Source organism: Hemitrygon akajei, chromosome 26 (genome assembly GCF_048418815.1).
Source record: "Hemitrygon akajei chromosome 26, sHemAka1.3, whole genome shotgun sequence".
NCBI lineage: Eukaryota > Metazoa > Chordata > Chondrichthyes > Myliobatiformes > Dasyatidae > Hemitrygon > Hemitrygon akajei.
In genome coordinates, this window is record NC_133149.1 from 46,717,768 (window position 1) to 46,729,549 (window position 11,782).

At 46.5% G+C, this 11,782-nt stretch overlaps 1 protein-coding gene across 4 annotated transcripts in view; it reads right to left on the reverse strand.

The window, feature by feature from the left end:
• LOC140716952 (E3 ubiquitin-protein ligase DZIP3-like) overlaps positions 1-11,782 on the reverse strand; it is a 195,102-nt gene that overhangs the window by 66,542 nt on the left and 116,778 nt on the right. For all 4 annotated transcript variants that reach the window (XM_073030129.1, XM_073030130.1, XM_073030126.1 and 1 more), the window contains exons 24-25: positions 8,969-9,033; positions 4,728-4,779 (exon numbers count right to left, since the gene is read on the reverse strand). In XM_073030129.1, the coding sequence (XP_072886230.1) occupies positions 4,728-4,779; positions 8,969-9,033 (117 nt within the window). The remainder of the gene's footprint in view (positions 1-4,727; positions 4,780-8,968; positions 9,034-11,782) is intronic.

Sequence of the window (11,782 nt, forward strand, 5' to 3'; positions counted from 1 at the left end):
GAAGACCACAGCAAACGGGACTGGCACTCTGCCCAGTGCCGTGATCAAGACAGCAAGGAGAAATGCAGTAGTTATAGGGGATTCCATCGTGAGGGGAACAGACAAGAGATTCTGCGAGCCGGACAAGGATAGCCGGATGGTGTGTTGCCTCCCTGGTGCGAGGGTACGAGATATCTCGGATCGGGTCCAGAGTATTCTCAGGAGAGAGGGCGAGCAACCAGAAGTCTTGGTACGTGTCGGTACCAATGACTTAGACAGAAAAAGAGAGGAGGCCCTGAAGGAAGATTACTGGGAGCTAGGAAGAAAAGTGAAAAGCCGGACCTCCAGAGTAATAATCTCAGGATTACTGCCTGAGCCACGCGCTAATGATGGTAAGAATAGCAGAATTAAGCAGATGAATGTGTGGCTAAGTAACTGGTGCAGGGGGCAGGGCTTCAAATTCTTAGATCACTGGGATCTATTTTGCATAAGTCATAGGTATGACTTATGCAAAAATGATGGGTTACACCTGAACTCAAAGGGTACTAATATCCTGGTGGGATTGTTTAATATAGCTGTTAGGGAGGGTTTAAACTAAGTTGGCAGGGGGAAGGAAACCAGGGTGTTAGGGTCGAGGAAGAAGAAAATAGAAATAAGTCAAAGATACTGAGCAGCAAAGATGGCAAGAAGGACAGGCAGGTGAATAGACAGGATAATCTGCGACAGAAATATAGCAGAACAGATACTGGTCTAAATGTACTGCACTTAAATGCACACAGCATTAGAAAAAAAATGGATGACCTTGTTGTACAGCTACAGGTTAAAGAATTGACATTGTGGCCATCACCAAGTCATGGCTAAATGATGAGTGTGATTGGGAACTGAATGTCCAAGGATACACAGTGTATAGGAAGGTATGTAAAGGGGGTGGCGTGGCCCTGATGGTAAGCCACGATATCAAATCACTAGAAAGAAAGGACATAGGATCCAAAGAAGTAGAATCCTTATGGGTCGAGTTAAGAAATGGCAAGGGTAAAATGACACTAATAGTAGTTAAAAACACAAAATGCTGGCAGAACTCAGCAGGCCAGACAGCATCTATGGGAGGAGGTAGTGACGACGTTTCGGGCCGAAACCCGTCACCAGGAGTATAGTAGTTATATACGGGCCTCCAAACAACAGCCGGGATGTGGACTACAAGTTACAGCTGGAAATAGAAAAAGCGTGTCAGAAGGAAAATGTCAAGATAATTATGGTTGATTTTAATATGAAAGTGGATTGGGAAAGTCAGGAAGGTACTGGATGTCAGGAGAGGGAGTTTGTAGAATGCCTACAGGATGGCTTTTTGGAGCAGTTTGTCCATAAGCCCAGCAGGGGAACAGCTGTTTTGGATTGGGTGCTGTGTAATGAGCCTGAGGTGATTAGGGAGCTAGAGGTAATGGAACCCCTTGGAAGTAGTGATCATAATATGATTGAGTTCAGTTTCTAATTTGAAAAGGAGAAGCTGGTATCAGGTGTATCGATATTTCAGTGGAACAAAGGAAATTACAGTGGTATGAGAGAGGAACTGGCCCAAGTTGATTGGAAAAGTAAGCTCAATGGAGGGACAGTAGAGCAGAATTGGATGAAATTCCTACAAGAAATAAGCAAAGTGCAGGAAAAATATGTTCCAAGAAAAAAGAAAATCATGAATGGAAAAATGGCACAAATGTAGCTAACGAGAGAGGTTAAGGCTAAAACAAAAGCAAAAGAGACAGCGTACAAGGAAGCAAAAATTAGTGGGAAAACTGAGGACTGGACAACTTTAAAAGCTTACAAAAGGAAACTAAGAAAGTCATTAGGAAAAAAAGATGAATTATGAAAGGAAGTTGGCAATTAACATAAAAAGGATACTAAGAGTTTTTTAAAAAATATATGAAGAGTAAAAGAGTGACATGGGTAGATATAGGACCAATTGAAAATGATGCTGGAGAAATTATAATGGGTAACAAAGAGATGGCAGAGGAATTAAATGAGTATTTTGCATCAGTCTTCACAGTGGAAGACATTAGCAACATACCTGATAGCCAGAGGTCTCAGGGAATAGAATTAGGTACAGTCAAGATTACTAGAGAGAAAGTGCTTGAGAAGCTAAATGGACTAAGGATAGATAAGTCTCCTGGACCAGACGAAGTGCATCCATGGGTTCTGAAGGAGGTGGCTTTGGAGATTGTGGAGGCATTGGAAATAATCTTCCAGGAATCAGTAGACTCTGGCACGGTTCCGGAGGACTGGAAGGTCGCAAATGTTGTTCCACTGTTTAAGAAAGGGGGGAGACAGCAAAAAGAAAATTACAGACCTATTAGTCTAACGTAGGCATTTGGAAAATTATTGGAGTTGATCCTCAAGGATGAGATTATGAATTACCTCGAGGTGCATGACAAGATAGGCCCAAACCAGCATGGTTTCATAAGGGGAAGATCCTGCCTCACCCAACCTATTGGAATTTTTTTGAGGTAATCTCCAATAAGATTGACAAGGGAGAAGCATTGGATGTTGTGTATTTGGATTTTCAAAAGGCCTTCGATAAGGTGCCACATAAGAGGCTGCTTAATAAGATGAGAGCCCATGGACTTACAGGAAAGATATTGGAATGGGTGGAACATTGGCTGATAGGCAGAAAGCAAAGAGTGGGAATACAGGGATCCTATTCTGGTTGGTTGCCGGTTACTAGTGGTGTTCCGCAGGGGTCAGTGTTGGGGCCTCTTCTTTTTACACTGTATATTGATGATTTAGATTATGGATTAAATGGTTTTGTGGCTAAGTTTGTGGATGACACCAAGATAGATGGAGGAGCAGGAAGTGTTGAAGAAACGGAAAGGTTACAGAGAGACTTGGTCAGTTTAGGAGAGTGGGCAAAGAAATGGCAGATGAGATACAATGTTGAGAAATGTATGGTTGTACATTTTGGAAGAAGAAACAATCAGGCAGATTATTATTTAGGTGGGGAGAAAATTCAAAAATCAGAAGTGCAAAACGACCTGGGGGTCCTAGTGCAGGATACCCTAAAGGTTAACCACCAGTTTGGATCGGCAGTAAGGAAAGCGAATGCTATGTTGGCATTCATTTCGAGAGGAATAGTGTATAAGAGTAAGGAGGTGTTGATGAGGCTCTATGGGGCACTGGTGAGACCCCATTTGGAATACTGTGTGCAGTTTTGGGCCCCCTATCTTAGAATGGATGTACTGATGTTGGAGAGAGTTCAGAGAAGATTTACGAGGATGATTCCTGGAATGCAGGGGCTAACATATGAGGAGCGTTTGTCGACTCTTGGCCTGTATTCATCAGAGTACAGTTGGCCCTCCTTATCCACGAGTTCTGCATGTGTGAATTCAACCAACCGCGAATCAAGAAAACCCGGAACTGCTCTTACAGCATTTGTTCAAGCATGTACAGATTTTTTTTTCTTGTCATTATTCCCTAAACAATGCAGTATAACAACTATTTACATAGCATTTACATTGTATTAGGTATTATAAGTAATCTAGAGATGATTTAAAGTATACGGGAGGATGTGCGTAGGTTATCGTGGACCGGGATCCAAAAAAAAAATCGGAAGTTCTCTTACTAAGTAAGGCGGAACAGGTACATCTGGTATTACTTAGCGTCAGTTAGTCAAACATTTGTCATAGTATATATTTTACCTTTCTATGCATATAAAACACTTAAGAATGTATGTTTCAGCGCCGGGCTCAGGAACGGAAGTTCCCAAGTTCAATCCAGTGACAGATCGCTCCCGAGCGCGCTCTCCATCCGTGCCTGGTTGATGTGGAGGATCAAAAACCCAAAACCCAATAATTAAACCACTGCATTGCTTAGTAATAATTGTAGCTTTCATCAGGGCAGGGCCTTTCTCACTTTATCCTTTAAAATTTCTCCGATCGTTGACCGACTATAGCCTAACGCTTTTTCAATGACCAATGGCGTTTCGCCTCTTTCCGATTGCTTTATTATTTCCACTTTATTTTCAATCGTGATTGTAATTATTTTCGTGAACAGAAACATTGCGGATTCAGAGCTCCGCCACCGGGTCCTAATGTCCACCGCACTGAGACAGGTTAAATAAGGTCTGGGGTTCCGCTGGGTCCTAAGGTCCACCGCATTGAGAAAGGCTGAATAAGGGACTTGAGCATCTGCATTTTTTGGTGTCCGCGAGGGGTCCCGGAACTAATCCCTCACGGATAAGGAGGGCTGACTGTATGGAAGAATGAGAGAGGATCTCATAGAAACATTTCGAATGTTGAAAGGGTTGGACAGAGTAGACGTGAAAAGGCAGTTTCCCTTGGTGGGCGAGTCCAGGACAAGAGGCCACAGTCTTAGAATTAGAGGGTACCCATTTAAAACTGAGATGAGGAGAAATTTTTTTCAGCCAGAGGGTCGTGGATTTATGGGATTTGTTGCCACATACAGCTGTGGAGGCCCAATCATTGAGGGTGTTTAAGGAGATTGATAGGTATCTAATTAGTCAGGATATCAAGGGATATGGGAAAAAGCCAGAAATTGGAACTAGATGGGAGAATAGTTTAGCTCATGGTGGAGTGGCGGAGCAGACTCGATGGGCCGAATGGCCTACTTCTGCTCCTTTGTCTTGTGTGATCTTGTGATTCTAGGACTGCCACTGGGCAGTGCCTGCTTCAGGCTCTGATAGTGTGCCCCCATCACAGGGACTTTGTCAAACTGCATCGCCAACAATATGGAAGAACTCCTACCTCATTCTTCGTTTGGACTTCCTGATGCAATGCCTGAGGAACATCCTCATCCCTGTCAGAGAGAAACAACACTCAGTGCGTTCTAACAGAGGGACCTCAAATTAAAGGAACACAAGTGGGGGGGGGGGGGGGGGGAAGAGCGAGAGGGGGTGAGGGGAGAAAGAGGAGGAAGGAGGATGGTGAAGGTTAGGGGATTCACTGCCAACCTTAGGCACAAATGGGCTGAATGTTCTTTTTACATTTTTAAAATTTTATTTTATTTTGAAATACAGCACGGAAACAGGCCCTCCCACCCCAATGATCTCGCACCATCGAACTACACCCATGTAAACAATTAACCTACTACCTGGTACATCTTTGGACTGTGGGAAGAAACCAGAGCACCTGGAGGAAATCCACATATTCACAGGGAGGATGTACAAATTCCATGCAGATAGCGGCAGGAATTGAACCTGGCTCACTAGTGTTATGCTAACCACTGCACTACCGTGTCGCTCTATATATTTAATATTTACATACATATATGTATACACACACTCATACACATGTAGTTACTCACAGACATTCACACACACACCGTCACTCACACAGTCACATATACACACACAGTCACTCAGACATACACACCCACACCCCCACACAGTCACACACACACTCAGAGTCAAATACACACACACTCATTCACATGCATACACAAGCAGTCACTCAAACACACATACTCAAACACACATGTACAGTCACTCACACCCAGGCACATACACACACACATTCAGTCATGCACTCACAGTCACTCAACCACACTCGTTCACATACATAAACACAGAGTCACTCAAACACACGCACACTCACACAGTCCCTCACACCAACACACATACACTCAGTCACTCACACACACACGCATACACACATCCAGTCACTCACACCCTCACACACATTCCAACAAACACACACACTCTGGCACACATCCATACACACAGCCACTCTCATACACACACTCAGTCACTCACACCCATGCACATACACAGTCACTAATGTATTCAGTCACTCACACCCACATGCAAAAACACACACTCACATACACACACTTTCTCCCAGCCACTCACATAAACACACTCACACCCTCACAAACACATTCACACACTCAGTCACTCACACCCTCACTCCGACACTCACATACACACACACTGAGTCACTCACACTGTCACACATCCAGTCTCTCACATACACACTCACCATACAAATAATCACACACACACAGTCACTTACACCCACACTTACTCACACACCCCCCCACACTCACTCACTTTCATACACACTCCGACACTCACACACACAAACTCATAGTCACTCACACAGTCACTCATACATATACACACACACACATAAACTCACATACACTCATACATATACACACACAGTCACTCACACACACACACCCACATACAGTCATTCACGCACACTCACACACATACATGTTTGTATGTGGTGGTTAAAGAATGTGGCATCCATCATTAAGGACCCTCATCACCCAGGACATGCTCTCTTCTCATTACTACCATCATAGAGGAGGTACAGGGGCCTGAAGACACACACTCAACCATTCAGGGACAGCTTCTTTCCTCCATCAGATTTCTAAACAGACAATTAACCCATGAAAACTAACTCACTATTTTGCTCTCATTTTGCTCAATTTACTCATCTATGATTCAAAGTTCAAAGTAAATTTATTATCAAAGTACATACAGGCAGTCCCCCGGGTTACGTATGAGTTCCATTCCTGAGTCTGTCTTTAAGTCGGTACAAGTACATCCGGTATTATTTAGCGTCAGTTAGCAAAACGTTTGTCTTAGTATATAGTATATATTTTACCTTTCTATGCATATAAAAAAACTTAAGAAACGTATGTATTCCAATAATTAAACCACTGTGTTGCTTAGTAATAATTGTAGCTTTCATCGGGGCAGGGCCTTTCACATGTTCCATTATTCTCACTTTATCCTTTAAAATTGTTCCGATCGTTGACCGACTGTAGCCTAACATGGCGTTTCACCTCTTTCCAAACGCTTTATTATTTCCACTTTATTTTCAATCGCGATCGCTTCCCGTCAATGGAACAGAAACACTGCAGGCAGCGGGTCCCGAGCTGCGCCGACTCCCGAGGTCCGCTGGGTCCTAAGGACCACGACAGTGAATTCCCCGGGTCCTAAACTCCACTGCACTGAGACAGGCTAAATGGGACAAGTGGGGGCTGTGCTGGGTTTGGGTACTGTATTTGATCCTCCACAATATTCCGTGTGGGAATTTAAACTGCAGGTGGCAGTGTTTTTATTTTACGAGGTTGAGTTGCGCGCTCCACATTAACCTGGCACAGATGGTACGGGAGTCACTGGATTGACATCAACCCGGCACGGGAACGGTCTGTCACTAAATCAAACTCAGGAAACTCCGTTCTCCAGCCCGGCGCTGATCTCACTGTGCCACCAGCCGACAGGAACAGGATGAATCTTGCTATGAAAAATTTAAGCCAAATACAAAGTTACACACTCAACACAGTTGTGCTGTGAGGATTACATTCCTTGACTTCTCTAGTGCCTTTAACACCATCCAGCCCAAGATCTTAAGGCACAAACTAACGGAGATGGGAGTAGACTCACATGGTGGATTGGATAGTGGACTACTTGACAGATAGACCTCAGTATGTGCGGTTGGGAGACTGTAGGTCTGACACGGTGGTCAGCAGCACAGGAGCGCCGCAGGGAACCGTACTCTCTCCGGTCCTGTTCACCCTGTACACATCAGACTTCCAATATAACTCGGAGTCCTGCCATGTGCAGAAGTTCGCTGATGACACGGCCATAGTGGGGTGTGTCAGGAATGGACAGGAGGAGGAGTATAGGAAACTGATACAGGACTTTGTGATATGGTGCAACTCAAACTACCTGCGTCTCAATATCACCAAGACCAAGGAGATGGTGGTGGACTTTAGGAGATCTAGGCCTCATATGGAGCCAGTGATCATTAATGGAGAATGTGTGGAGCAGGTTAAGACCTACAAGTATCTGGGAGTACAGTTAGACGAGAAGCTAGACTGGACTGCCAACACAGATGCCTTGTGCAGGAAGGCACAGAGTCGACTGTACTTCCTTAGAAGGTTGGCGTCATTCAATGTCTGTAGTGAGATGCTGAAGATGTTCTATAGGTCAGTTGTGGAGAGCGCCCTCTTCTTTGTGGTGGCGTGTTGGGGAGGAAGCATTAAGAAGAGGGACGCCTCACGTCTTAATAAGCTGGTAAGGAAGGCGGGCTCTGTCATGGGCAAAGTACTGGAGAGTTTAACATCGGTAGCTGAGCGAAGGGCGCTGAGTAGGCTACGGTCAATTATGGATAACTCTGAACATCCTCTACATAGCACCATCCAGAGACAGAGAAGCAGTTTCAGCGACAGGTTACTATCGATGCAATGCTCCTCAGACAGGATGAAGAGGTCAATACTCCCCAATGCCATTAGGCTTTACAATTCTACCGCCAGGACTTAAGAACTTTTTAAAAGCTATTATTAATGCTTTTTGAGATAGTGATTTAGATGCATATCATATTTTTTTACTGAGTTAAGTATTGTATGTTATTAGTTTTGCTACAACAAGTGTATGGGACATTGGAAAAAAGTTGAATTTCCCCATGGGGATGAATAAAGTATCTATCTATCTATCTCTATCTATCAGTGTCAACGGCAACGACTTAAAATGCCGGACGGCGTCGCGATCTGACTTAAAATGGCAGATGGCGTTCTCCTTCCTCAGTTCGTAAGTACGAGTTGTCTGTAAGTCGGACGTTCGTAACTCGGGGACTACCTGTATGTTACCATAACCATGTTGAGATTTATTTTCTTGCAGGCATTTACAGGGAAAAAACGAAATAGAATCGTATTTATGAAAAACTACACACAAAGACTGACAAACACCAGTGTGCAGAAGACAAACTATGTCAATAAAATATACTGAGAACATGAGACTTCAGAATCTCCTGCCCAATAATAATAGTGAGAAGAGAGCATGGCCTGGATGGTAGGGGTCTTTCATCATGGATACTGCATTCCTGAGGCAACACTGTGTATAAATTGTACCTGATAGTAATTTTTAATGTACTGGACTGTACTACTGCCACAAAATAACAAATTTCATTGCATGTTTCCATGATACTGATTCTGATTCTTGACCAGACAGCGGCTGGGAGTAGCAGCATACCTATCCTCATCTGCAGTGCTCTCCACATCCTTCTCACTAACGTTTTCAACAGGAACTGCTGACTTCTGAAAAACAAAATGATTAAGAAAAATTATTCCACATAGACTTTGGAAGCAGTAATATAGAACCCAGTGGCTGAACAGATGAACATGCAGCAGAGTAGTTTGTTCAGGGTCAATGCAGCTTGATAGGTAGTACCAGCCAGAGTCCAGTCTATCACCCACCTACATACGTCAGCTTTATGGGAGAGTGGTAAAGAGAAAGCCACTGTTGAAAAAATCTCACATGAAATTTCAGCTACAGTTTGCCAGAAGGCATGTGGGAGACTCTGAAGTCAGCTGGAAGAAGGTTCTCTGGTCTGATGAAACCAATATTCAGCTTTTTGGTCATCAGAGTAAATGCTGTTTTTGGCGTAAGCCAAATACCGTACATCATCAAAAACACACCATGAAGCATGGTGGTGGCTGCATCATGCTGTGGGGATGCTTCACTGCAGCAGGCTCAGGAAGGTTTGTAAAGATGAAGGGTTGAAATGAATGCAGTAAAAAAACAGGGCAATCCTGGAGGAAAACCTGATGCAGTCTGCAAGAAAACTTAATTTAGATCACTTTGTAGAGATCTGTTTTCACTTTGGCACGAAAGAGACTTTTTCTGCTGATCAGTGTCAAAACGCCAAATTAAAATTCACTGTGACTCAAGTTTGTAAAACAATAAAATATGAAAACTTCCAAGGAAGGGGCTGTAGCGATGTACTACATACAGCGCTAGAGACAACACGCAGTCGGTAAGTCGTTTCGAGACTAGTTTATTCAAACTTCGCGGCGCTGGCATTTAATCCCTAGCGCCCGCCCCCTCCAGGCGGAAATGACGTCAGAGGTGCATTACCAAAGTCTCCCCCCCCCGCGCGCTGGATATTTGTGAGCCGGTTCGCCTGCGCAGAAAGTGGGTCACCACATAAACCCCCCCCAGAACCGGCGATACACCCCCAATGTCCACAGTCTGGATCAGCCTGTGTTTGGGAGGTCTGCCTCTGTGCCGCGGTGCCTGAACCTCGACCGGCTGCGCCAAGTCCACATGGGCTGGTTTGAGTCGGTCCACCGTGAAAACCTCCTCTCTCCCCCCAACGTCCAGAACGTACGTGGACCCGTTGTTGTTGATCACCTTGAACGGCCCCTCGTACGGCCGCTGTAGCGGTGTCTGGTGTCCACCCCTTCGTAAAAACACAAACTTACAGTTCTGCAGGTCTTTGGGTACATGGGTCGGGGTCCGTCCGTGCTGTGAAGTCGGCACGGGGGCCAGGTTGCTGAGCCTTTCACGTAGTCTGTCCAGGACTGCTGCGGGTTCTTCCTCTTGCCCCCTTGGGGCTGGTATGAACTCTCCTGGGATAGCCAGGGGTGTACCGTACACCAACTTGGCCGACGAGGCATGCATATCCTCTTTGGGCGCTGCGCGAATTCCAAGCAGGACCCAGGGAAGCTTGTCCACCCAGTTAGGTCCTCTCAGGCGGGCCATGAGAGCCGACTTCAGGTGACGGTGGAAGCGTTCCACTAGTCCGTTCGACTGTGGGTGGTAGGCAGTAGTGTGGTGTAGCTGCGTTCCCAACAGGCTGGCCACAGCCGACCACAGGCTGGAGGTGAACTGGGTGCCTCTGTCAGAGGTAATGTGGGCCGGTACCCCGAAGTGTGCTACCCAGGTTGCGATCAGTGCTCGGGCGCAGGAATCGGCAGATGTGTCGGTGAGCGGGACCGCCTCTGGCCACCTCGTGAACCGGTCTACCATAGTTAGGAGGTACCACGCTCCTTGGGACACTGGTAGGGGGCCCACGATATCCACGTGAATGTGGTCGAACCTCCGGTGGGTGGGTTCGAACTGCTGCGGCGGGGCTTTAGTGTGCCGCTGCACCTTGGCTGTTTGGCACTGCGCGCACGTTCTGGCCCATTCACTGACCTACTTGTGAAGTCCGTGCCACGCGAACTTGCTGGAGACCAGCTGGACAGTTGTCCTGATAGATGGGTGCGCCAAACCGTGTATGGAGTCAAAAACTCGCTGCCTCCAGGCTGCCGGGACGATGGGGCGAGGTTGGCCGGTAGCCACGTCGCACAGGAGGGTCCTCTCACCTGGGCCTACGAGAAAGTTCTGCAGCTGCAAACCCGAGACTGTGGTCCTGTAGCTGGGCATCTCCTCGTCTGCCTGCTGTGCCTCCGCCAGTGCTGCATAGTCCACCCCCAGGGACAGGGCCTGGACAGCTGGTCTGGAGAGTGCGTCCGCCACGACGTTGTCCTTTCCCGAGACATGCTGGATGTCCGTCGTGTACTCGGAGATGTAGGACAGATGTCACTGCTGGCGAGCCGACCAGGGATCGGACACCTTCGTGAACGCGAAGGTCAACAGTTTGTGGTCCGTGAACGCAGTGATCGACCTGCCTTTTAAGAAGTACCTGAAATGCCGGATTGCCAGATACAGTGCCAACAGCTCCCGGTCAAAAGCACTGTACTTGAGTTCGGGTGGTCGTAGGTGCTTGCTGAAGAACGCCAGGGGTTGCCAGCGCCCCTCGATGAGCTGCTCCAGCACCCCACTGACTGCTGTGTCGGATGCATCCACAGTGAGGGTGGTCGGAACGTCCGTTCTGGGGTGCACCAGCATTGCGGCAAATGCCAAGGCTCACGCCGCGAGAAGCCAAAGGTCCCAATGAGCAGCGCTTTGAATGCTTCATATTTGCCTTCTTCCGGGGGCGACTGTTTGAAATCCGCAACCTGGGCGGCCGTCTCCTGGTCAAGGGCGCTCACCACGTGATAATAACGCGTGGAATCAGAA